The 27658-nt window shown below is 45.7% G+C and overlaps 1 protein-coding gene across 7 annotated transcripts in view; it reads right to left on the bottom strand.

Annotated features, from left to right (window-relative positions):
- Positions 1–2142: 2142 nt before the first annotated feature.
- Positions 2143–27658, bottom strand: part of robo1 (roundabout, axon guidance receptor, homolog 1 (Drosophila)) — a 217170-nt gene continuing 191654 nt past the window's right edge. For all 7 annotated transcript variants that reach the window (XM_028961527.1, XM_028961526.1, XM_028961528.1 and 4 more), the window contains 15 exons: positions 26133–26254; positions 23160–23331; positions 21244–21447; positions 18020–18046; positions 16797–16839; positions 14197–14351; positions 11382–11750; positions 10722–10835; positions 9377–9512; positions 8557–8787; positions 7597–8090; positions 7096–7257; positions 3907–4182; positions 2940–3148; positions 2143–2588 (listed from right to left, as the gene is read on the bottom strand). In XM_028961527.1, coding sequence (XP_028817360.1) covers positions 2574–2588; positions 2940–3148; positions 3907–4182; positions 7096–7257; positions 7597–8090; positions 8557–8787; positions 9377–9512; positions 10722–10835; positions 11382–11750; positions 14197–14351; positions 16797–16839; positions 18020–18046; positions 21244–21447; positions 23160–23331; positions 26133–26254 — 2729 coding nt within the window. In that variant the 3' untranslated portion in view covers positions 2143–2573. The remainder of the gene's footprint in view (positions 2589–2939; positions 3149–3906; positions 4183–7095; positions 7258–7596; positions 8091–8556; positions 8788–9376; positions 9513–10721; positions 10836–11381; positions 11751–14196; positions 14352–16796; positions 16840–18019; positions 18047–21243; positions 21448–23159; positions 23332–26132; positions 26255–27658) is intronic.

Raw genomic sequence — 27658 nt, forward strand, 5'->3', positions numbered from 1 at the left:
TCGAACTCCAAGGCATAAGAATCGCTGTTTTGATAAACCCTTGCAAAGATTGCAACACATATTTCATCAATTCATCATTAATTCTCCATTGTTCTCCAGTGTTCTTCAGCACAAAGATTCTCAGTGGGGTTAAGGTCAGTCGAACCATGAATCGTGGCTGTGTCATCATGCCCGTACAGTCAGGAAAGATAATAATATCCATTGATAGAAAAGCGCAGCCATTCAGTAGATTCCGGCATTCAGCGGAACCCCCAACCTGACCAACTGAAGCATCTTCATGAGGTCGGTACCCTAATTTGTCCTTTGCTTCATTTTTAAACGAGTGCACATTTTCTACATTTCAGGCATTTCCCAGACGCCCTTATACAGAGTGACCTACAATCAGTAGTTACAGGGACAGTCACTGTGGAGCAACTCAGGGTTAAGTTTCCAGCTCAGGGACACAACGGTAGTATATGGGGGACTTTATGGGATTTCATTGGTTTCTGGTTCATAGGTAAGTGTTTTACCCACTACACTACTCCCCCTCTTTCTAATGTTTGAGTGTTAGTCCGATGGCAGTCATTCAAGACCACATTTTCACAGCTGAGATGATGCTTTTATACATTCATTCATGTTTTAATAATGTGTTGGACAATCCTTAATATAATTTTTAGCACATTTCAGCAATAAACTTATTTGATTTAGGCAAATCATTTGAGTCTTCCAGGGTTTCTGCAGGTTTAAGCAAGTCAAATATAAGACTATTTAAGAAATTTTTTAAGGCCACTTTCATCAAATTTAAGGGGTCCTCAACTAGATCTGATTGCCAGCGTTTTTCTCGGCAGACAGTGAGGGCCAGATGCTCTTTTAAAATACAATATTAATTGTATTTTATCTGAAGTAATATATTATTACTTGAAATATTAATTACATATCAATATTATTATTTGATATATTTTTTTGCCTTGCTCCCTGGGCGCCTGTCATGGCTGCCCACAGCTCACCAAGGGTGATGGTTAAAAGCAGAGGACACATTTCGTTGTGTGCATGTGCGCTGATGACAATCACTTCACTTGATTTACTGGGTCTGCAGTAAGACCTTTTAAGACTTTTTAAGCATTAACGGAAACCCTGTCTTCAGAAATACTGTGGCACGTGCCTTCTGACATGGAAGAAATTAGAAGATTAAATACGTTGCCAGCTGAAACTGGCCACACACCTAATGCAGCACATTTTTGGGCAGGACAGTGTAGACTAGTGAATTAAATTAACACACACATGAGCCATCCCAATATTTTTTTTTGCATTTATTTCTTACTTTTTGTGTTGCCTTTTTTTTTTTTTTTTTTTGCTTTTACAAAACGAATGTTTGCAGATGAATAAACAGCCACGCTCTCCCACCGGAGAGCAGGCAGGCCCTCTCAATGTGACCCCCAAGTACCACCCTCCCCACCCGACCTCCAGGAAACAGTTTCTCTGCTGGCCGATCATGTCCGCTCCTCGTCACCGTGCCACGCCCCCTTCCCTGTTCCTCAGCATTGTGTAAGTGCATTCGTCGACAAGTCTGAATGATACATCAAGGCGGAAGTAGGCTTACAGTAAGTGAAGATTGCTGTAACTCCATTTTTGGAAACAAAAATATATATTTTTTTAAAAATCAAATTCTAGGATACTGTTTGCGCTCCGATGAAAACTAGGAGAAGGACAAGACCAGCTAACAGGGATTATGGTTTCCATAGCAACCCAAGGTAAAGAGTTTATCGTTTTTACCTATGCCATCAGGATTAACAAGGCTCGTTGTTGTACCTGTACTCCTCACATAAGACAAAAAGGTTAATAGATAAAATGGTTTAAAATAAAGTTTAGTGATTGTGCTTTTAAAACCAAAGGAAAACAAATAACAACAAACATTGACAACACAACGACATAACAGTGCATTACAAAAAAACAAAAAAAAAAAGAAAAAGAAAGAAAATGTGGCACTTTAACAGGGGCGGATACATGATATAACAATTTTCAACAAAGACAGGAAGGATAAAATAATTAAATTTACTGGGGTAATAAAATTAGAATAATTCAAATACAACAAGGAAGACAAATCTGAAGTACCACAATGGATTTTTCTTTTTTTCCTTTTTTTTTAAAGAATAATAACGTGTGTACACGCGTATTTACAAGACAGTCCATCACTTTTTTTTCTGTTTGCAGGCAGCGCTACTGCAGTATCACCAGTTTCAGCTCCTTCCACCGGTGTAGCCAGGGCCTGCAAAGTCTTGGAACAGTCGCCGGAGTCAACATTACCCCGTATTGCATCAAAATTACACACAAAACGCTACTCCTCAATTCCCTCTTGCACAAATTCCTTTTGCATTCATATTTTTTTTTTCCTCAACCGGAAACAAAATGATAAATTAAAGTAATAAAAAAAAAAGCCAAAGAAACGGACAGTTGATGTGTAATCCTGATGAAAAGAAAGGCGAGTTATGTCAGCAAACATGGTGGTGAGAATATAAAATCCAACAGGGTTGAAGGGCGTTTCCCTCCCATAATAGGATCTCCAAAGCTTTTCCTGGTTGAAGATCCTCAGGTCTTCAGCTCTCCACTAACTATAGGGGAAAAAAGCAAGAGACTGAAATTAATTATATTCTAGCAGCACTTTATATAACTTTGAAAAAATAATGTGTGCTTGTCAAGGCTCTATAAATCGCTGGACCAGAATATTTTGGTCTGAAACTAGGTCACATTGTTTGGTGTGGTGGGAAAACAGAAGTTTAATGTAATTAGGAAGACTGTGGGCTTCTCATCAATTATATGCTAGCAGAATGTCGCAGTAATTTACTCCTTACCCCAGATACACACAATTCTCCAAAGTAATTCAAAATATATTGTATTTGTATATTTGGGAGTCCAGACCCCTATAATAAAACCAGGATTATCCCTGCTACGATCCAGCGTACCTCCAAATCATCCTCTCCTAGTTGGAAGGCTCCCATGGTGTTGAGGCCTGTGTTGGCAGGGTTTCTTCGGAGCCCCGGTTCTCCCTCTCCTCTCCGTCGTCCCCCTGATCCCCGCGATGACAACGAGCTGGAGGAGCCAGGGTCCCTGTCGCGGGGACTGTGGACTGCGGGGAACGATGGTCGGTTGTAGGGTGGAATATCCTCTGAGCCTGTGTGGATAATGGTCAGAGTGTTAACACACATGCTACTAAAGGAAATTTATGTGCAGACAAATGGCCGCGTGTATAATGGAGTAAGTGCAGTCGAATGCCACAGTGGATCCAGCAAAAAAACAAAACACACACAGTACAGGCCAAAAGTTTGGACACACCTTCTCATTCAATGTGTTTTCTTTATTTTCAGGACCATTTACATTGGTAGATTCTCACTGAAGGCCTCAAAACTATGAATGAACACATGTGGAGTTATGAACTTAACAAAAAGTGGAGACCTGGCCTCCACAGTCACCGGACCTGAACCCAATCGAGATGGTTTGGGGTGAGCTGGACCGCAGAATGAAGGCAAAGGGGCCAACAAGTGCTAAACACCTCTGGGAACTCCTTCAAGACTGTTGGAAAACCATTTCAGGTGACGACCTCTTGAAGCTCATCGAGAGAATGCCAAGAGTGTGCAAAGCAGTAATCAGAGCAAAGAAACTAGAATATAAAACATGTTTTCAGTAATTTCACCTTTTTTTGTTAAGTACATAACCTTACCCCACCATCGCTGCCTCATTGTGAATGTATTGCTGTTTAACACTTACCTATCATGCCTTAACAATGTTGTATATGTAGTTTTTATTGTCTTGTATAGTTGCTATAGTGTTGTTCTTGTATGAGAAAATACAAGAACAACACTATAGCAACTATACAAGACAAGTGTGATCCATTCGATTATCCAGACTTCGATGTGAGATGGGGGTGAGTACCTGGGTGCTGGCGGGTCTTGGCGTTTGCTTCGCTTTTGCAGCCCTTTCCTCCTCGCTGGGCCTTCTGCCGCTCCTGAGCCTCCTGCCGCTCTGCAGAGCTGGTGCGGGTGTCGGAGCCGTCTCTGGACCGGTAGCCTCCTCCTCCTCTCCTCTCTCCTCCCCGGGGTTCGGCAGAGGCGCTCTTAGGGGACATCACCCCTCGGTCCAGCACAGCTTTGGACGGATGTGTGGGGGACTTGAGTGCAGCAGGTGGTGGAATGGGTGGGGGTGGCAGTTCTGAGGAAAGACGGAGTTATTTGTTGAACATCTGGAATATTAAATGCCATCTTGATGTCGTATAAATTGAGGCATTTGATCAAAGACCATTTGTTTGATTAAATATTCATATCACACTGGCGTGGGCAGCATACGCTTCTTAAAGACAAGCATGAGTGAGGAGGCCAGTTTGTGCTCTGGCAGCAGCGGGCACCCTGGAACTTTCTCATTAGTTTGGCACCTGCCAGGCTACTGGAGAACACAGCTGGAGCCACGCGCCACCGTCCTTCAGCACGGCCCGGCCACACTCGACTCTGTGTGTGTGTGTGTGTGTGTGTGTGTGTGTGTGTGTGAGTGAGTGAGTGTGTGTGTGTCCGCAGAGGATCGTGACGGTCAGTGCTCTCACGTCGATGAATCAATGCTGGCTGCCCTTCAACCATTATTCATATCAACAGCCGCGGCCCCCGTACTTCAGCAGAGACGAGGGAGCGGGGGAATACGGAGTGGAAAAAGGAGGGAGAAGAGCCACACCCGCCAGCGATCAATGACTTCTCATCTTTTAATCAGCCCTCGACAGAGGGAGTGCGCTGCTGGCTTTGCTGGTGAGAGGGTTTTATGTGGGTAATAAACATGGCGGTCCTATGGCTTTTAAAACACATACACACACACCAACTGAATGTTTGAGGAAGGCAGGAAAACTGCCCTGTAACAACCATGCAAGGAAAGGAATAGACTTTGTCCACAATTCCTTAGGTTTGACGCAATCGTAGCATTAATCTACTTCCTGCCCTCTCCGGGTAACGGGTAAACCTGAAGGCAGCACGCTACACTCGGACAGGTTGATAGTAACTTTTCCTCCATAATGCTACATTAAAAGCAGAATATAGTTTGCAGGCTTTAATATGGTAGTCTACGTCCTTGATACTATACATGCATAACCCTATAACCCTGCCTGACGTTGTGCAGGTGCTCAATTCTCTCTCTCTCTCTCTCTCTCTCTCTCACTCACACTACAGCCATTTTAATTGGTCCTAAAGTAAGGTGGAGCACTCCCACCATCAGATACGGTTTCTTTAAGCTACAGAATAAGTGATCATCTACAAGCTTATGCAAGCTGCGCAAAATGTGTAGAAGAAATTAATCTGAAATATGAGTGGCAAAATGATGCAAATGAGCACACCAATTACACCCCTTAAATAGCAAGTGTGGAGTCAGGCATGGTTTGGTTCCCTATTTGCTGGGGCCCAAAAGTCCCAGGAAGTTTTCAATGGAGGGAGATTTTACTTTTATTTTGAAACATCACTCTTTGCCGCTGAAGAAGCAAGGCATGGATCAATGTTGGCCGTCTGAATGGGCCGTCATGGAGCAGCATGCTAATAGTCCGCTCTGCCAAGACAACGCAGCAAGATTTAAGGCGAAAAAAAGAAGCAGATGAATTCATAAATCCTGCCTTTAAATCACGACTTAATAAATAACCCCTTTCCTAAAGCCGTGAAGAGACACTATGAGAAATTATTGCCCTGTGTCAACACCAAGCTTTAAGTGCTGATCTTGGGCTAGTCCAAAATAATTTTGCTTAACGGACAAAGCAAGAAAAGAAAGTAGGCACAGGTATTTGTCAGGAATGTGATAATATAAATGCAAATTTCTTTCTTTGGGCACAATTTTTAAACTGACATTAGGTGCAACGTTGCAATGAGCCTGGGGCTTGTCTGCTAGTGTAAAATCAGGGTTGTATATAGAAAACAAGAAAAAAACCCACAATCTTTACTGTTTGGATATGTCACGTATTGATGAGTAATCATCTGTCTCCTCCCATTTAAAACAAATATTCATAAAAACATGAACAAAACGAGTCGATGCTCTTCGAGCTACCTGACTGTCGGAGGAGGAATCTTCTATCAATCCGGGCACAAAAATCACTCCACTTCAGAGATGGAGCTTTAATAATTAAAGCAATGGCGGGATGGAGGTGTGCAAAATGTACCCAAAGGCCAACAACGTTCCTGCAAGCAATAACGACCCTTGTCTGAAGGGGCGGGGGTAAAATAATTAGTTTAAAATGAGCAGCCGTAAGCTCAGATCAGCGATAAGTACGGGGCCCTGGTAGATAGCTGTCACCGTCCCCGTGGAGAAATGGTAAAGAGAGAGAGGCGGTGAGGGGAGAGATGGATGGGCGGGAAGATTAGAGCAGGGATAGTGGGAGAATATGGCGAGGGGGGGATTTATAATATAGCTGGCCAGGGTTGACAAGATATTAAATCTCTGTGTCAACATACAAGGACAACAGACACTATGACGGGGGGCAGCGTATGGTCACACACACACACACACACACACACACACACACACACACACACACACACACACACACACACACACACACACACAAAAGGCAGTTTATACCTGTATACATATTTGTGTATACATGCTACTGTAAATACACACACGATCACACACACTCTCTGGGCATGGCTGAAATGTGTGTATGCGCTGTGTGAAGGATGTCGCATCGATACGAGGCCGCAGCGCCAGGGCAATTTCATTAGTATCTGGAGTACGGAGATGCCCCGGTCACCCAAGAGACAGACACACACACACACACACACATCAACACACCAACCTCCATCTCTGCCTGCTCAGCATCGGGACGGTGAAGAGATGATTACAGTAGTGGAAACACACACACACACACACACACACACACACACACTGAGGAGCAGGCAGGCAGCTGACAGGGCTCCGGATCAGCTGATCTATGAGACTTTCATAACCTGCTCACCCCACACGCTAACACACACCGAGCCGGGGCGGAGACAATCAGCACCCGCTTTGCCTCCACCAGCACTGCTGTCGTGCCGAGCGCCGAAATCCTGGATTGCTGTTAATACTGGTCAGGTTTAGTTTGGGTGGTATGAATGCATGATGGGATACCTTCTGTATAAGCGTCTCGGCGCTGATGTTGTGCGTGTCCCGCCACGTGCTGCTTGTGTTTTTTGGGCGGCCTCTTCTGCAGCAGCGCTGCGCTCATGTTGCTGTCTGTGGACACTGGGCTGGCTGGACGGTGGCCAGACGGGGTTATTTGGTATTTTCGCGCTGAGAGGAGAAAAGATGATAATAACCATAACTAGAACTCAGGAAGCACTTGTTGTCTGCAATTTCTAAGTAATATAATGTGTATTTTTATATGTTCAAAATAAGATCAAGAAAGCTCAAAATCAATCAAATATTACAAAATATTTTTTACACAGTAATAACATTGTAAAAAAAATATTGTTCAAAATTAATGTTTTAAGACACGACTCAGTGTTTTTTCCTAATGTCACCCACACCTAAATCCCCCACCGGCAAGAGATCTTGTGCACAGGGCTGATTGGTAATGTGCATCATATATCATCATCGTTCTCATTATTTTACACCGGACACTCCTCTCACCTCCACCAGCGCTGTGGTCCGGTGCTGGATGTGTGGGGTACTTTGCCACCTTCAGGCCAGCGTACTCGGCGGCGGCCGCCACGGCCTGTGCGAAGTCTGCATCGGTGAAGAAGGATCCATCCGACGAGCTGACGGCGCTGGAGCGTCCGGACGAGGCGTTGTCCTCCTCAGACGCCGAGCCCCAGCCGTTGATCATGGAGCCGGTGACGGAGCTCTCCAGGTCCCCCATGCTGGACGCTGGCGTCTGCTCCAGGCCGCGCAGGAGTAGCCTCCTCTGGTGCGGCGGGTGCTGGCCATGGTGGAGGTGGCTGGGATGCTGGTTCTGCCGTCTGTGGCGGTGCATCTTTGCCACTTCTGCGTCTGTTTCGTCGCCTTCCTCCTCATCCTCTTCCTCCATGCCATCGGTGTCCAGCGCAAGTGGGCTGGATATGTAGCCGTAGGTGTGTGGGGGTGAGAGGGGACGTGGAGGGGCTGGGGGGCTCGCCATGTGACGTCTGTGTAGGGTAAAGTTGAGGTAAAAATGGGACAGTAACACTGAAACTTACCCTACAGCCACGTCAAAACTAAAATGATAACAATACAGTTTGTGCACATTGACGTTGCCGAATATGTTTACTGTTGCATTATGAAATGTTAGATCAAGCATTTCAAGATAAGTACCAAATTAAAAACCACATCATGACATCATGACTGTCATTAAAACATATGTTAAATAGGTGTAGACATACAGGAATTTTATTACTTATTATTTATTACTAATTGTCACCCACTGGAAAACCTAGTTTAGATAGAAATCAGTAAACGTTCTGTCAAGGATTCTTATACTACAAATATTAGTAAATGATTATTTAATAAATTCCAGAGTCCCAACTTCCAACTGGATCCCATGTACCACCAGTTTATGAATGACGGATCTATAAAAACTCTAATTAGAATGTCATTATGGAGGTAAAGGGACACCTGTGCTCATGGTCACCCGTGTCCTGGAGCATGGGCTGCAGCTCCTCCTGCGGTGAGGGTGTAAGGGTGGCTGTGGACTGGTGACTGTAGGACACCGCGGCCGGAGAGGAGGCTGCCCCTCGGACGGGTGGCGTTGGGCCCCGCTCCATGTCCTCCTCCTCCTCCTCCAGGTCGTCTGGCTGCAGGTACATTCGCGAGGGGGGGAGGGGGCACTGTATGTCGGGGTCGTAGCTGGGAACACAGAGGGGTGCTGTGAGTGTAACGTGGGTTAGAGCTAAAACCGGGCCTAAAAAGTTAAGCTCAATCCGACAAGTACAGCTTTCTAAAAGCCCGGCTCTCTTTACGTGATCTAGACAAAGAGGGAAAAGAAAATGCGCGGGTTTAAAACCTCTGTTTCACCTCGCTTTCACATCTCTCTTACGATAATTAAAGTGCATCACCTGACGACGGTGGCCAACAATTGCAAATCAAATAAAAATTTCATTTAAAAATTTACCTTTAATATAACAAATTTACAACATTCGTAAAAATATTTTTCCAATCACTGAAAGAAATGTACAAATAGAATCATACGGAAAGGATAGGTTTTATAGACCAGACGTTTGCGAACCAATCACATACCGCGCAAGCTCGACCTGACCCGAGCACGACTAAAATGCTAGAAATTGATGCCCAACTCCAAGATTTACGGCTCTAGCATGGGGGGTGAGGCTGCTGATTCAGATGCCTGACGGGGTGGGCACCTTTATCGACCGGTGATTTATAATAATGCTTACAGAGTGTCCATGGGTGTGTGAGGGTGTGTAGGGTGGGAACACACCTCTCGTCCATTGACAGAGTGTACTCCTCACAGGGGGGTGGGTTAGCAGGAGGAGGTGGCAGGAGGTCTGCCCAGTTCATTGGATTCTGTTTGGGAAGTTTGGGGGTCCGCCCTCCTTTCTTCTGACCGTGGCTCCCTGAAAAATGGTGTCATTCAGTAATGCAAGGACACAAAAACAGACGCGCACACACACACACACACACACACACACACCACCCTTCACCAGCGAGGTGTCTCCACTGTCAATGCAACTGCTCAATAAAGCTGGAAAACACGTGACGAATATCCATCAGCATTCACTGCTCGTTGTGATGGTGACACGGATGAAAAATGATTCTTTTACACACGAGAGGACCGGTGCTAATGGATGGCAGCTCGTTAAGGACACTGCACAAACGTCCACGAGCATTATCTCTCAATTTGTAATTAAAGTCAGGGAAAAAAAAAATTGTGAACTATTACAAGAAAAGGTCGACAAATAATAAAAAAAAAAGCCAATTATCAACAAAGAAGCAATGAGCTGTGGGCTCCCAGTACACTGAAGTCTCCTTTTTAATTGCCTGAACTTCAGATACAATAAAAAAAAACAGATAAGATGCATTACATCGGCAGCGTTGCGTGCCGTCTGCAGCGGCGGCCATTTGTCCTTGTCCAGAAAACAAACGCCGGCCCTCTGACGGAATCATCACTTCACCGTGCCAAGATTAGGGCTGCGGTAATTAACGCCTTGCCCCAAATGGAGCCACGCTGTGTGAACGGGAAAGTGTCCAGAGATGCACCATGAGGAAAAAAAAAAGACAACGTCTGTGTCTGTTGCTTCACAAAAAATTATGAGGGGGAAAAACATTAATAAAGGAAAAGAAAAAATTGTGTTGATAAGCTCTATTTAAAGTGTAACTTTTTAAAAAAGGAATATTTCGAAATGTTTGATTTATTTATCTTTTCAAATTCTTCGAAATGAACAGTGGCCAGCTCTGTCCCCCACAGATGGACCGCACCTTCGGATGCTCATCTGAGGCGTTAATGAACAGCTTCTCCCAGATTCCTTTGTTTCCAGGAATCTCCCCTTTTAATTTCTCCGCGAGACGAAGCGGGTCGGTGTGAGGCAAATTACCATTTTTAAAGCTTTGTTTATTATTACGATCGCGCAGTGATTTATTACCTTTGTGAAAATGATGAGTCGGGAATGGAGCTTTTACAAAGCTAACTGTGATTAAACACATTTCATCTATAATGATGAAACAGAACATAATGAACACAGAGATGACACAATGCTGTGTGTCTGCCGTGTGACACACACTGACGTACACACCACACACGCTGATGGATGCTTGGACGTGCTCACCGGACGTGCTGCTGGTGCCCCGGTCTGAGCTGTTGTAGGAGCCGGTGCTGGGTTCTGGACCCTGGTTGTAGGGGATGGTGGGGGGCAGAGGACTCTCTCCACCTCTGTAGTGGTCTGAAGGAAATAAAAAGGTATTCTAGAATGCTCCACAATGCTTCATGCAAAAGACTCTTTTATGACAGCGATGTGACTAAGGTGGTTAATAATAACACAACAGCATGTTAGTTGAAATTATAGCATGCATTCACTGTAAAAAAAAAATTTAAATAAAGACACCGACTGCTTAGACTATCAGACAAAATCAAATGCATCAGTTTTTAACATGCAGTTCTAACAACAAATAATTTTCAAATAAAGGTGTGTTATTTTACTGATAAATCTAAGTGAAAAAGACTTTAAAGATGCTAAGAGGTCTGGGAATGCAGGGCTGCCTGTTTAGAAGATGATATTCTCCCATCTCTGTGATACCGGACACTGGAGAGCTCGTATTAAAGGTAAGATGCAAGTATAGAGGCCGGAATCCAGATCAGACGTGGTTGACGGATGCCTGCGTTCTTTGTGAGCTTGGAGTAAGAATTTTTCAATGTGCGATGTTCCACAGATAAAGAAGAGACTGGGGAGGAGTGTTTACAAAGGTTAGGTTCTCCTTCAGCCACTCACCCTTGTTCAGCTTGTTCTGTTCCATGATGTTGTACTGTAGCTGTGATGTCACTTCCTGCTGCTTCTGCTGGCCAGCGGCAGGCTTCCAGCAGTGCTTCTCGTTGACATCGCCGCCAACGCTCCCGCTGCCCCCGCTGCCGCTGGTGTTGATGTTATTTCCCACGATGCTGGACTGGATGAGCTGGGTGGTGGCGTAGGGTGTGGGCTGCCCCCCAGAGAAGCGTCCATCTTTCAGGTTGGGGCTGTTGAAGGTCTTCATTTCATTGATCTTGTTGGACAGGTCCACGTCTCCGTACACGCCGTGCTCTGGGGGCATCAGGTTGGTCTGCTTGTTCTCCAGCTGGTTGTTGTAGTTGGCGATGCAGTCGGCTGGGTGACAAAGGGACATTTAGTGTGTGTGAGTGTGTGTGTGTGTTTTGAAAGACCCAGCAGGAGATGGCGTATTTATCTCCCCCGCGCTGTCATTCAAGCAATAACATCTGCGAAGCATCTCCTAACCTAATTCAAGACTCAATACAAATCAGTGGAGTCGTTCATCGCTCCTCATGTGAGCGCAGTTATCAGCTGGGGACAGGTAGATACCTCTGCGTGAACAAATTCATTCTGTTCAAGGGGGAAGGGGGGAACAAAACGCCATTATCTGGGGGAAGTGAATGGCCGGTGGTGGTCTCTCTCTCTCTCTCTCTCGCTCTCTCTCAATAATTTACTCCTCTCATTCAGCGCGTCAATCCCGGCTTCACTCGTCGAGCGCGACGTCGCAAGGCGGCGGCAGCATCAAAAAGAGCTGAGCGTGCCGCGCAGTAAAGAACACGCTCTCCTGACAGATCCAATTTCCCAGCCTCATAAAATATTCAAATCCTCCAATGGGACGAGAGGGGCAGGCCGGCAGTAAAACACCAAGGACAGGCGTTAACCGCAGCCTGGGTGGGTGGGGTCTGCACGGGGGGGAACCACACACATCAAAAGAGACACAGCATGTTAAATAAGGCACCTTAAAATTATCCCGCTTCGCAGATGTCACCTACCCTGTGATCCAGATAAACGGCGCCCTGAGTTTGGGCTGGGCGCACAGCCCCCCCCCCCCTTTATTTTAAAAAGCACCATGCAATGGGTGAGGGCAGCATTCAGCAGGTTGCCATGCCCACACACACACACACACACACACGTTAAACACTCCACAGCAGCTCCATAGCAAACAAACCAGTGCCAATATCAAACAATACAGAGCGCAGTAATAATTATTATCCATATTATGATACAGATGAACTGTTGCTTCAGTATTCCAGCTATTGGTGTTGCTGCTCAGGCACCGAGCACCTGTTAAGAAGAGCGGAACGCTTCTCACAGCGGCATTAAAAAGTGTACAAAAATAACCGGTGGACTCAAACAATGAGATATTTTAAAATGGTTAATATTGACTTTTTTAAATTAATAGCGTACTGGTGTAATAAGAGCCTTATGTACAGACTATAGTGACAGTTTCAAACTTCTATGTACTGAATCTATCATACACTACCAGTCAAAAGTTAGGACGCACCTACCACGTGGCGGTTATGGAGACTAAAATTGAGTATTTTTGAAAAATCCAATGCAAAAACATTTTTTTGTAGCAGGAGAAACTGAAGTATTTTTGATGGATCTGTCTTTTGCCCCCTTTTACCTTCACGACTGCTTTGTTCACTATTGTCATCATGAAAAGCCACTGAGTGAATGATGAAATGCTGCCATCACAGCAAAAGCTGCCTGCTTTGTAGAGACGGAACTTTTTACCGTTTGCTTTTTTCCTGGTTATTACATAACCTCGCTTGTTTTAATTCAAAGTCCCGCATCCAGTTTTGTTCAATAATTTAAAATCATGAGGCGTTGAACAGCAATCCCTGTATATGTATTGTCAGAGTGGAGTGGGCACTGGTTTAAACGAATTTCACATCTCAACAGCTCCCCTCCTGGCGTAAATCTAACCACACAGGTTCGTATTGTTTGTATGGGCTGAGCGTGGACAAAGCTGTGTGTATATGTGTGCACATTCCTGCATCTGCCAAGGGGCTGCTGAGTCCAACTCCCAGCCTTTTGTTTGCAATATTCCTGCTGACTAAACTGAAGGCCCACCTGGAGGAACATAACTCTCTCCTGCCCAGTTCTGTCTGCCTCCAGACCCCTCCCAGCAGCTGCTTCGCCCTGTCTCTTCGGGGGAATGCAGGGATACGTTTCCAACTACGTGCATCTCGTTGGCTGCAACACCGACTGCAGATAAAAGCCATAAAAGCGAAGCTGTAAAAGATCAAGAGCCCCACGCTGGCCGGATGCAGTGCGGCGCCCCTTCCAATGAGAAAATCTTCATGCCTCTTCTAACACCTCAGCTGTCTTCTCATTTATCGTGTCTAATTAAACATTTTTTTGCCATTTTTGTTTCCTGCCAAAATGGAATGGATGGAAGAGACCAGCAGCAGCACCTGCATTGTGAAAGATGTTCCAGGTCCTCTCTCTACCCCACTTTCGCTGCTGGCAGCCACTGGCCAGGCTGCCCTGACCTTCCTGGGCTGGGACACATTTCTTAAATAACTGAGCACTTAGGGGAAATTGCATTAAGGGCCATAACAACAGTATGGAAATCAGCGCGCCAATTGGATTAGCAGCTGGGGCACGAGTCTGTAAGGGCCACATCCCCGAAGTTCCTTCCACTTCCTGCCTGCGACAACCCCGCTTTCACCTCCACAAATCAAACGCGCGCATGTCAGCCCGCTCATACATGTCTGTGTGTGTAACCCTTCACTGCCTCCGTCCGAACCTGCGTTCCACTCGGGGTCGGACTCACCGGGGCGGCTGTACGTTGCCAGGTTGCTGTCACTGTTGCCGTTGCCAGAGGTGCAGCAGTTGATGCTGCAGTCTTTGTGGTTGGAGCAGGCGTTGGGCCAGGTGTCCGCCAACCAGGGCTGAGTCGCGGAGTCACCGATGTTCAGCAAGCCGGGTCTGGTCGAGGCACAGAGCACAAGGCACAGAAGGTTTACATTCGTTCACGTATCTGCATGAAGTTTGGAGTCAGTAATGAGCGCTGTGTTTTTTTTTTTTTTTTATCATGCAGAAACTAGAGCAGGTCTTTCATGCAGTCGCAGCTCCCTCGCTGGACATTAACTACGTTAAGTAGATCTCCCGAGTTCGAATTGAGCGTTAAATCTCCAGGCAGATTACTGCCATGAGAATGGGTATCCAGTGCGTGTGTGTGTGTGTGTGTGTGTGTGTGTGAGGGAGATCAGGCAGAAATGCACGTCAGCACTGAGGGATGAGAGTGTGGTGAGCGGGCGTCAGGGAGCATTGCTGTGATCACCAGTGTTAAGAGACGTAAAGATAGAAGCAAGTGTGTGTGTGTGTTTGTGTAAGACAGTGAAAGAGCACAATGCTGAACTGAACTAAAAACAAGCCGGATCAAATAAGTTATGTTCAACTCTCCAGCTTCAGAGAAACTTCAGATGAACATCTTCAGTCTGCATCTCCCAACTCCCCCAGCCTCGCATCTCTTTTTTCCCTCCTCACAGACTCTGATGACTGCTTTATCTGCGCCGCGCTCTCTGACAACTGTGTATTGCCACAGAAGAGGCTTAAGAGTCTTTCTCGTCGATTCGCATCTCTCCTACAGACTTTTTATTTGATCAAGTTTCCACAAGAAGGCGTGATTTGTGTCTTTGTACGGTGTGCTTTACACTGGCACTCTCATCGAGAGCGAATTACATCCACTAATTACAAAGATGTATATTGTTCGTATGCTTCAAAAGTAAAATGAGCTGATATATAACAGCGTTATAGTTTAATATCTATAATCTATAGATATCTATGGGTGAAGAGTGCCGTGCTACTGTCCAAATATGACAGCACCTCCTCCAAAACTGCAAAGTGACTGTGAGTGCCCTTATCCAGAGCGACTTACAATCAGTAGTTACAGGGACAGTCTCCCTGGAGCAACTCAGGGTTAAGTGTCTTGCTCAGGGACACAATGGTAGTAAGCGGGATTTGAACCTGGGTCTTCTGGTTCATAGGCGAGTGTGTTACCCACTAGGCTACTACCACCCTTCACGTTTTCTTGCTACCTACAGAATGCAGAGAATGAAGAGCTACTAAAAACGTATGTTCTGCTGAGGCCACGCAACTGGGTGATAATGAACAGGGCCTCCATGTCTTCATTCTCCCAGTTCTCCGACGCTGTGCATTGCACCCCATGGCGTTGAGTCAGTGCCCCACGTAGTCACATCAGTCTGCTTGACAACAATGGTCCATTAAATTAAAAAAAAAAAAGGCGGAAGCCGACACCCACAGCCTGCAGCACAGATGACAGGCTGCTGCCGCTAATGATCCCTGCGACGCGCAGCATCCCCTCCCGGCCGCATGCTGTACTCCTTATACACAAGCCACGCCGGGGTCACGAGGGCCGCCCCTCCCTCAATGGCCGGTCGGCCGTATTACTTTTCTATCGCACAAAGGGTCTGTCTGACTGCTGTTTATATAAAATAAAATAAGAAATAAAGGCGTGGCCCCATGTGTGAAAGATGTAATGCTGCACTTGTAACCTTTTTGTTCATTCTGTTGTTTCAGGGGCTGCAATAAAAATGCGATTCTGAATTCATGTGAAATCTAACTGGAATTGCACATTGCTGGTGTATTTAATAGTTATACGTTGCATTATTGTGCCAATGCAATGCAATAAAATGGCAACTGTCTGCCACTGGAAAGCCACTAAAGCTGCTTTGTCTTCTCCTTGTTGTTGTGTTTGGGTGGGAGACTGGAGACAGACGCAGACGCCGCCCCTCCCGCAGCTATCGGCTGAAATGATATTACCCCACTATCTGTTGGCAAATCACTCTTTACCCCACCCAGCGTGGAGAAGGGAGCTTTCTGGAGTGGAGTTGGTCTTTTGTTTTCAGTTTTCTCTCCCTCTTTGCCCTCCCTGTCCTTTAGGAAACCCTCTATAAGAAAGCTCAATACTTCCCCCTAGTGGCCGGCAGGGAGGTGTGCAGCACCCTGAATGCTATTCAATCACTCGGCCTATCTCTAGCGTTCTTTTGTGGCTCTTATTTTTTTCTCTTCCTCCAAATCCATCACGTCAACCGATAAGAGATTTGCATTCATGCGCCATACATCTGAGCTCCTAAATGAAAAATAAAGCTTTGTCCGTGCCGGGAATGTCGAGTGGGCGCATTTATGATGAATCTACGTTCGGAGGGAGCGAATATCCTTCCTACATGTAAATAATGAGCGAATTTGCAAGCTGCTTCATAAACAAGGACGGCGGACAGAACAGGCTGGTGGAACAAGATAAACATGCAGACAGACACACACGCAGACAGACAGAAAGACACACACACACACGCGCGCACACACACTGACATAGCTCAGGGAGACGGCGCTGATCACGTGGCTCTTTACCTTCCTGCACTGCTCACTGCCTCTCCTCCTCTCTGGTAGGACACTGTAGAGGATGTGTGAGAGAGAGAGAGAGAGAGAGAGAGACGTGAATAGACACAACAACAACAACACTCTCTGACTCCCAAACTGTGCACCATCCCTGGAGAAAAGATTGACTCCAGCTTAAGGCACGGAACTTTAAAGATAAAATGTGTGTTTCTTTGTCTGTGTGTGTGTGTGTGTTTGGTGTCTAATGGAAGAGGCTGAGTCATTCTGAGCGGTCTGTGTGTGTGTAAGGAGCTTAGAACAGGGTTGTGCGCTGCTTTGGTCTCCTGGCACGGCTGCTGTGTGTTTGAAGCGCCATGCGCTGGCAGTTAGACTCTTTCAAGGGGCTCTAAGCTGCTGCTGCGAGATAAACTTCAAACTTTAATTACAATCTCCTCACCGAGGACGGGGAAGGCGTCTCCCTCTCTCTCTCTCTCTTGCCTGACTCTCTTACTTTTGTCTCAACAGATTTGGCCTCTGCAGAGCTTGTTCTTCTCGGGGTTGAGTTTATTCTGTGACATACAGCAGAAGTCTTTCTGCATAAAAAAATGATTCATGCTGATCAATGAGAACACAGCATTCCCAACCCCAAAAGAGGTGAAATAAGTGCATCACTGAGCGGAAAAAAAGTACCAGCGTTTGCACGTGTAAAGAACATTTGTAAACGGGAGTGGCGTGAACTTAATAGGTTAACTTGAGAAAAGTTTGACCTTTTCATTATGCAAACTATTGAGGGATTAGCACTCGAGCATTAACGTTCCTGGCAGAAAAAGACAGGAAAAATCTAGAAAGGCCACGATAAAAAGGGAACGATATAAAATAAACGGAGGAAGGAAGGGCTGAGATGATGAGGATAAATTCATTCGCAGTGCAATGCTCTCTCTTTCATGCGGAGGTTAGAGAGGGCCATGAAGTGCTCTCATATAGCGTCATGTTTAACCTGATGATGCTCTGGGATCATTGGATGTGGTTTGTATATTTTTCTTCCATTTCAGTTTATCAAAATCTATATGTCTTCACATGCACACCAGTATCCTGGTTATGAGACTTTATGATAGTCAAATTTTTTCTGAATAATTGTGATTAATTCTACAGACACAGGCAACTGTTACAGAGACAAGTGAGGGAAAGAGTCAGGCAGACAGTGCTTGGCCACGGTGTCTCTCGATCCTAGGAATGAAAGGTTGTGGAGGTCTTACCTGTGGGAGTAAAGGTGAAAGATGGCACTGTTGGTCCAAAGACGGCAGCCATGTAAAATAAAAGAAACCAACATTTAATTACAGTTTATTTCACTGTGTTTTCATTCGGAAAAAAAGAGAGGCATAGATGTAGCCATCTCAAAATATTACTCTCTCTCTCTCTCTCTCTCTCTCTCTCTATATATATATATATATATATACACACACACACACACACACACACACACACACACACACACACACACACACACACCTTTTTTGTGTTTATAAGCCTACTGTGACTCAAGAGAGGAAACACAAAGGAGCCATACATCAACAGGCTGAGATAACTGCGCCGTGTTCCCACCAAAAAACAAGGAACAAAAGACTCCCCTGCATCTTCAAACACCTCATGTTTGCCCCTGTTTCTTTCTGCTCTTGTGTGGCTCTTAGTCGACATTTTCTTTGAACCCCCCTCCCCACCCTTTCTCCCGTAACCCCGGGCCCAAGAGGCACGGAGTCCTGCTGGGTAAGGTGAGCTTCAGGGCAGCGGCAGTTTCAAATCCAGACCCAGGCTGTCAGAGGTCTGCTGAGCTGGGGTCAAACACACACACACACACACACACACACACGCACACACACTTTACAACAAAAAAATTAATGATTGGATAGGGTGACCACACAGTCTCTGAGACACACATTATTTAAAATGGTCCTGTGTTCTGATTGGCCAGTTTTCTATGGTTTGCTAAATCCAACAACAGACCAGCAACACTAATCAGCATATAGGTTCTTATATCAATGAGGTTCAACATCTATGCCAAATGAAATGAGTTAATGGTTATTAAGAGAATGATTATATATGCATATAGTGAATATAATATAAATGAACACACTTTTAGTTGGATATTTCTGTCTTGTAGGTACTCTTCCAATGATCTACTATATCAAGGGTTTCAAGCAAACTAACACACAATCTGAGTCTCCTGGAGTACTGTGTATACCGTAGTTTAAGTATTAAGGTCATTTAAGACAATTTAAGACATTTTTAAAAATGAATGGTCTGATTAAATGAGATCATTTTCATGGTATAATTTTATTTTTAGATGCAGTCATTTATGGCATTTATTTGTATAGTGCAGCATACAGTGATGGCCATCTGCTCCTGGCAACATCAGCTGTGTCAGTTTCTTTATTTGTGTGTTTGCCGTAATCTTATTTTAAAACCTAAAACCTGGGGCAGTGGTGGCCTAGTGGTTAAGGAAGCGGCCCCGTAATCAGAAGGTTGCCGGTTCGAATCCCGATCTGCCAAGGTGCCACTGAGGTGCCACTGAGAAAAGCACCGTCCCCACACACTGCTCCCCGGGCGCCTGTCATGGCTGCCCACTGCTCATTCAGGGTGATGGGTTAAATGCAGAGGATAAATTTCACTGTGTGCACTGTGTGCTGTGCTGCTGTGTATCACATTACATTTACATTTACGGCATTTATCAGACGCCCTTATCCAGAGCGACTTACAATCAGTAGTTACAGGGACAGTCTCCCCGGAGCAACTTAGGGTTAAGTGTCTTGCTCAGGGACACAATGGTAGTAAGCGGGATTCGAACCCGGGTCTTCTGGTTCATAGGCGAGTGTGTTACCCACTAGGCTACTACCACCACCACTAGGCTACTACTACCACGTGTGACAATCACTTCACTTTCACTTTAAAACTTATTTTAGGTTTACGGCAACCATGTACTCCAGGCAATGCTTTATTTGATTTGACTCCCCTTGGCTCTTATTACCAGAGAAACAGATTTGGTTAATCCCACAGGGGCTCTTGTAAAAATTTGCAATAACAAAAGCCGCATGAAGTATTATGAAATAATCATACGTTGTAGCATGGCCAAGCCTGACAGCGAGCATCACAGCCGAAGTTGTCCTCACTCCCTCGTTTGGAGGTATTTATGGCCAAACAACCTTTCAAATCAGCGGCTGGCACGTCCCTGAAATGTCACATTTATCTCGCGCCATGTGCATCTCCATTTTGCACAGCTTTGATGTAACCGCATGCAAAAGACGAGCCTAATAGATCTGGGCATCTGATGGGTTTATCTGTCTGCTCGTTGGCTTTGAAGGCGTGGGACAGTGGTGCTCGGCCTGCCAGGGATGCTGCCCTGATGGAAATAAATAAATCAAATTACCGCAGCCGAAGCTGAACGTCAGCACCGCTCGACTCCTGCTGCCGTAAAGCCTCCCTGACCGAGACCCTCACACACACACACACACACACACACACATATATCCTCCCTCACCACCGCAAAGCCACTTCAGTCCCCTCCACCCCAGAACAGACCCTTGTTTCATGTGGTCACCTTCCACATGATCCGTCTGCAGCTCGCTGCCCAGACTCGAGTCTGTGGGCTTTTTCAAGTGCTCCAGTGTCTGGGGACGACGGGGGTGGGAGCATACTCCCCCAGCTGTGGCCACACACAGGGGCCCTTGTCTGGGGGTGCGTGCCCATGCTCTGTTAAGAGGGCCACCTCTGGAGGTTGGTCAGTTTCCCTTTAAGTTTCATTTGTCTGTGTTGGTGACACTTGTGAGGTAATCGCAATAGATAAAAAAAAGAGTGCAAAACAAACCGTAAAAATACCAGTTGCCTTTACATGTATTTTTTTTTTATTTTAATTCAGTTAAAATGCACTGAAACATTTGAGTGTGAGATCTGAATTTTTTTTTTTTTTAAAAAACTCATTATTTTGTAATAATTCTATTGATGGGTGTTTTCATACTTTCAGCATAACGGCAACAGACCCCTCAGTTTTATGCAGCTTGACACCATGGTTTCTTTTTTTTAATGGCTTCAACCTCTTGAGGTACTTCAGCGTCTGTGCCGGATGTGAGTGGGCCGTGCCATGAAAGAGCCACGAATAGATGTCTTAACTCCCAGCCTTCCTCCCTCTGACTCTCGTAAAGGCCTGACTTCACTTTAAAAAAAAAACCTTTTACAGATGATACAGGAGCTGAGGTTGTTTTTTCTGGCCAGGTTTGTAAAAAAAAATGACCAGCGCTCTACTCCAAGCTCTACAAACTCCCGATGAAATGTCACAATAACCAATCCAAGCACCTGAAGAGGGCTGTGGCAGAAGAAGCGTGAGAGGCATTCAAACGTCTGTTACGTCAACTTAGTTTGCAAGAAAATGTGGTCTGCAGTCCGGCTAGAACTTAGCAGCAGCTGTAATGCATGTGTGAGGCCTACGGACCCTTGCGGATGCCAGCGTAGCTGCTGCTCAGGCCGCTCCTCTTCTTGCGGTGTCGGTAGAGCCACACGCTGAACACCATGAGGATGATCCAGCAGGCGGCGCCGATTCCTGCAATGAAGGCCGGCTGCTTGACCACGTCCGAGATCTGCTGCTGCAGGGACTTCTCCGGGTCCTCCATCGCCCGAACGATCCTGCCGGAGGGGTCTGGGGAGAAAAGGGCAACTACACTTCAATACAGGTTTATTACGAAGTAAAAGTTAAAGAAATTAAAGTGACAAGTGAAATAGAGAAGAAAAACAGAGTAAACACATATAAACATCAAAGAAAGAGTGGTGTCTTGCCATAAGACACATCAATGTTCCTCTCTGTAGGTCTTTAAAACATCAGGTACATCAGACATTTTTGAACCAGTAAAAAAGAGGCAAGTATTCATATCATTGCACATGAACATAAGTTGCATTTTTAAGCCAACAATTTGCCACAGTTTAACACAATTTAATGAGATTGCTGGGCAAAGTGGGATTCGCTATGTCTCATTCCCACACATTAAAAACCCTGTCTGTCCCCTCTTCCATTCTCGCTTTTATTTGTTTATTTGCTGCTTGTTAGTCACCTGTTTCTCCAGGGATTTTCCGGCCAGCATCAACATTACGTCCCCACTGTCTCTCTCTCTCTCTCTCTCTCTCTCTCTCTCTCTCTCTCTCTCACACTCGCACCATCTGAGCAGTGGCACAGATGCACCGTGAGTCAGTGAGGCGGATTCTCCATATCGCTCTCTTCACAGATTCCTACCTCATCGCCACACCACTGTCTGGAGGGTCCATCTGCATAACACCCCACTTAATACTTACTCCTGTACTGGTACCTGCTGGAGGGCTGTCTGTCCAAATTCCCTTTCAAGGCTTCTTTTTTTGGGGAATTTTCTAAGGTTAGGTGTTGTCCATTAACATTTTTGGGGGGGTTTTGTAACTTTTGTAACTGTCTTTGAAATGTAACTATCAAAATCCCCCAAGGAAGGATCCCCCTATTCACTGCTCCTCTCCCAACAGAACATCTGGACAGCTGCACCTGTAGACTCTGCGTGTAGTTTTCTGTATTCAGAAAGAGGAGGATTCGGTCTGACATTCTGTACACATCTTTGCGGGCTCCATGCTGAGCGAAGTCCCTTCGCACGCAGCTGTCTGCCGAGCTCAATGAAGACATCGGCGTTTGGGAAACAGTTAAGTCATAAACGTCTCCGAGCTCAGGGCAGCCTGACAGCTCACAGCATTTACGACTCCGCAGAACTTCCAACCAGGAGCACTAAAAGTTCCACGACTGCAGCCGGGCAGGGCCCAGCACGTCGCAGCAGAAACGGTAACAGCGCTTTATATCTGCTGTGGTTCCGGGAAAACTTATGGAAGGGCTTCTCAGAAGGGCAGTAAACATGATATTAGGAGTGCCTTCGTTGATCAGTTATCAAGAGAAGCGACTGCAAGGGTTGACAAGGATCCGACTGAGCCTCGATTACGGAAATAACACGTCTGATCGGCAAAACATCCAGGAAGTGAACCAGCTGGACCCGCTGGGTATTCGCTGCTTTATTGAGTCATTGAGTCAATTATGATTCATAAATGTAAAGGCTTTGAAGCATTAAATGGGCCTGAACACAGTGTGGGTGTGTTTGTGTGTGTTGTATATGACACTGTGAGAGGCAATGATTTGAATAATGGTCACATCAAGAAGACTGTGCTGACTCGCATCCCTCCACTAGATGGCGCATCTATATCTGAGATCATCAGTCCCTGTCCCTTCACTTACTTAAACCTCTTAAAGAGAGCATGTCTTAAGCCAGTGTAGTTGTTAATAAAAATAAATGACTTAATAATAAGTAGGCGCAGGTTTATGAAACAGATCTGGTCAAGCCGCCCACTCACCGAGCTGAAAGTAGATGAGCTCGCTTCTGACACCGGCTCCGGCTGATGTGCTGGCAGCCACCTCCATGCTGTAACGGACCCCTGGGACCAGGTTGGGAATGACTACTGATGTCACGGACCCCTCCACGGTGCGGTTGATGTGATACTTGCTCTCATTACCCAGACACCAGACCTGTGGTAAAAAAAAGATCCATAACCATTTATAAAAATTTACCTATGAAATGAATGTGCAGTATGAAACCATTACTATTCTAACAAATCTTCAAATCTACTAATTAATACAAATAAATTAATTGTTACTACTGAATAAATGAAAATGAAACAATAACTGCATTATATTTTTTTCTATACAACCTATAACCACTTAATGCCAAACAAGCCATCCTGGGACCCAGGGTGTGGCACACAAGTACATTTACTCGCACCTATAGGCAGGTTAGAGTCACCAATCCACCAAGCTTGGGAGGAAACTGGGTGGTAGAAGCCTGGTGGGTAACACACTCGCCTATGAACCAGAAGACCCAGGTTCGAACCCCACTTACTATCATTGTGTCCCTGAGCAAGACACTTAACCCTGAGTGTCTCCAGGGGGGGACTGTCCCTGTAACTACTGATTGCAAGTCGCTTTGGATAAGGCCATCTGATAAATGCTGCTGTAAAAAAAACAAAAAAATGGAGAAACTAAACCCGGATTTGAACCCACGACCTTAGAAGTGTGAGGCTATGATCTTACCTGTTTGTGCCCGGAAATGATAAACCTCTTATTAAATACAGTCAGGGGACCACTGAGTTGTACTGTTTCACTGATAATTGCTTTGATTACACTGTGCACACTTACAGTTTGTCTTTTGTATAAAAGAACTTCCTTTGCATTTGATAATGTTGGACATTATCTGCACAAAATCTGGAGGTTCAATTAGTACAAGAACAAGAACCCATCATTATGTGTTCGTTAATGTCTTCAACAACTGATGCTGTTCTTCCCCCGATTTTTCAAATCGCTTCCAGCCTCCCGGTGTTTTGTGTATTTGCCCCACGGTTGATTCCATGCCAGTGTCAGATTTCCGCAGAGGGTTCAGGCAGCTATCCTTGTTTCCCCTGAAAGCAAATGCCATCCAGTCTCTCTAAGCCCCAGTAGCCATAACACCCTGCCCTCCCTGAACGGCTGTGCCCTAACCCATAGAAAACAAGCCAGGATCTGTAACCGGTAGAATATTGTAATTACTGAGGGGGGTGATGCTCCCCCAGGCTAGAAAAGTGATCTCTATTTCCACCGTAAACTCAATTTTGTTTTTTTACGACAAGAGCGGCCGTGCCCTTCCGTGGCAGGCCTTGTAAATCCGCCATGCCCGGAACGTTCCGTATTTTCAGTGTTTCTTTTTTTCTGAAAGTAAAAATAAAAAACCAGGAAGGTTTTCCTGTACGGTTACAGCGGCTCCATGGGCCAGTGCCTTGCCGGGGAAAAACGCCGTAGCGAGCCCCAACCATCGCGCAGGACTTAACAAGCATGAAATTACTCTCCACCCTATTGGCAGATACATTTACCTGGAAAATGAAGTGCGCCTTAACTTTTCAACCCCGCTGGCATCCCGTGCCGAGCTCAACCGCAACCCACGATCCAAATGAGGGACAAAAAAATCTCCATTCAAGCATAATTTGTAAACTGAGCGGGGCTCTTGTAGGCCTACACAGTAAAATACAGCTTTGTGATCCATAGCAAGCACAGCACATGGGGCACAAAGGAAACGTACCTCAGCGGCACCTTGGCGGCTCGGGATTTGAACCCGCAACCCTTCAGTTACAAGTTCGCTTCCTTAGTCGCTAGACACCACTAAGAAGTAGGAGAGGAGGAGGATATGTTCTCACTTCTTAATTGGAATTGTAGATGGAAATATTAATTATTAACTCATATTGACTTTTCAGTACAAAATGAGCAACTAAGAAAAAACAAACTTTGTCTTTTACGAAAGAAAATAGCTTTTATTCTTTGAAGGGAACTCCCTGTACTCTTTGATTGTTAAAAGTTAAAGTGAAGTGATTGTCACATGTGATACACAGCAGCACAGCACACGATGCACACAGTGAAATTTGTCCTCTGCATTTAACCCATCACCCTGAGTGAGCAGTGGGCAGCCATGACAGGCGCCCGGGGAGCAGTGTGTGGGGACGGTGCTTTGCTCAGTGGCACCTCAGTGGCACCTTGGCGGCAACATTCTGGTTACAAGGTCGCTTCCTTAACCGCTAGGCCACCACGCACTTGGAAGAAGTGCGTGAAATTAAATAAACTTTTCTATGTTCAAAATATGGAGGAGACATGAATCTTTTTCACTTGTTCTGACTTTAGAATATCTGAAAGTGAAAGTGAAGTGATTGTTACTGTGAGACACTGCAGAGACACGGTGACACAACAAAATGTGCCCTCTGCTTTTAACCCATCACCCTTGGTGAGCAGTGGGCAGCCATGACAGGTGCCCGAGGAGCAGTATGTGGGGACGATGCTTTGGTCAGTGGCACCTCAGTAGCACCTTGGCGGCTCGGGATTTGAACCAAACTTCTGATTAAAACCTTCTGATTACGGGGCCGCTTCCTTAACCACTAGGCCACCACTGGCCCTGTATATCTGTAGAAATCTGGGTCAATCAAAAGGGACAATGCATGTGAGAGCATGTGGCCTCCAGCAGATGGTGCTGTGCCCCAACAATCAGCACTAAGCCTATCTTGGATAAACTGTAGGATATTTATCCCACCTCAAGCCTGCAGGAAATGAAGATTTGCTCCTTTTGTTCAGTCATAAAGAATAAAAATTGATGTTTGATAAACGATGCTTGATTCTCTGGGGTAAAAATTTTTTTTTGGCTCAAATCAATATTCAGACTCGATAATAGACATCATCCTGGCCTCAGGGAGAAGATGCAGGAGAGAAAACCTTGTTCCACCCCCTCCACAAAGGGGCAGAAGTGGGATGACCTTTACCTTGTACTCTTGAACCACGCCATTCTGCTCCTCCTCAGGAGGTGGTTGCCAGGAGACCAGGACGGCGGTGGCGTTGTCGTTGCTCTCCTTCACTGTAACTTCTCTGGGGGCAGCGCTGGGGGCTGAGATAATACACACACACACAGATACAAGATAGTGGGATGACTTTTGAGTCCGTCACACACCCTAAACCGAGCAACAGCACCTGACAAAAGGCTTTATTTTGCAAAAACAGTTTAAAACAACATATTAAAAGCCACCCAGCATGTGCACACTTGATCCCTGCGGTACTTGAGAGCCAAAGCTGCAGTAATTGATCACAGGAGAGCCTTTTAGAAAAACGCTGTTGACAGAAAACAGACTGGTCGTTCCTGTTCCCCACCAGCCGCTGGAGAATGAATGCAGGAGGGGGGACAGCGCGGGTGCGACTGAGCGCTCCACTGAGTCGACAGGAAGTCCTGCGCCTGTTTGTTTATGTTGAAGGGGGGCGCGTGCGCATCTCTAACCAGCCCGCTGACTTGGAGGAACGTAGATGGCGGCGGGTTCGCTCACCCCAGCGCCTCCATCCTCTGCCTCTCTGGTGACCTGTGCTACTTATGGGGGACTGTAGGTGTGAGGGAAGCCAATTTAAAGATTCACGTTCCGGTCCAGGTAAATGTTTGACTTGCCGATGGGCAAAACTCACTCTACTGAGTGAATGAATTATATATATTTATTTTAAGCTGGTGACATGAGAACTGCGAAAGTGAAGTGAAGCGATTGTCATTGTGAAACAATGCAGCACAGCACACGGTGACACAACGAAGTGTGTCCTCTGCTTTTAACCATCACCCTTGGTGAGCAGTGGGCAGCCTTGCCAGGCGCCCGGAGAGCAGTGTGTGGGGACGGTGCTTTGCTCAATGGCATTTCAGTGGCTCGGGATTCGAACCGGCAACCTTCTGATTACGGGGTCGCTTCATTAACCGCTAGGCCACCACTGAATCCAACAGCTGTTTATTTTCTCAGACCAGAACCATTAAGCTGCAGAAAACTGCATGTCATGCATTTTAATTGGAAAAAGATTAAGGCAGCCAGCGCTAGTGAATATGGGACCGTATACAAACTACTACAAGTTAATACGTTTCTTCAGCCGCTCCGAGTCTCATTTGACTATATTAATGTAATCTACAACAACGCTGTTTTTAGACATACAGACCATTTTAAAAAATGGATCTTTACAAGCATGCGATCAGGTGATGTCAAACTGCCTTGAAATGGCCCGGTAATATAATAAAAGTAATTTCTACATGTGGCATTACAAGCATGCACTAGAGAGCAACTAAAAAAAAAAAAAAAAAGTGACGATTAGATCTTTGAAAAAGCGATTGCCGCTAGAAAGCGGAAAAAAAAAAAACACTGAATCTGTGGGCCAATGAGACTCCTCAACAACAAACTGCGGAGAGACACACTTGTTGCACATTTTAATACTTAGTAACGCTCCTGACCATGTACCGTGGAGCTGTGCTGTGGAGGAGCTCGCCCTGGAG

Source organism: Denticeps clupeoides, chromosome 19, assembly GCF_900700375.1.
Source record: "Denticeps clupeoides chromosome 19, fDenClu1.1, whole genome shotgun sequence".
NCBI classification, from domain to species: domain Eukaryota; kingdom Metazoa; phylum Chordata; class Actinopteri; order Clupeiformes; family Denticipitidae; genus Denticeps; species Denticeps clupeoides.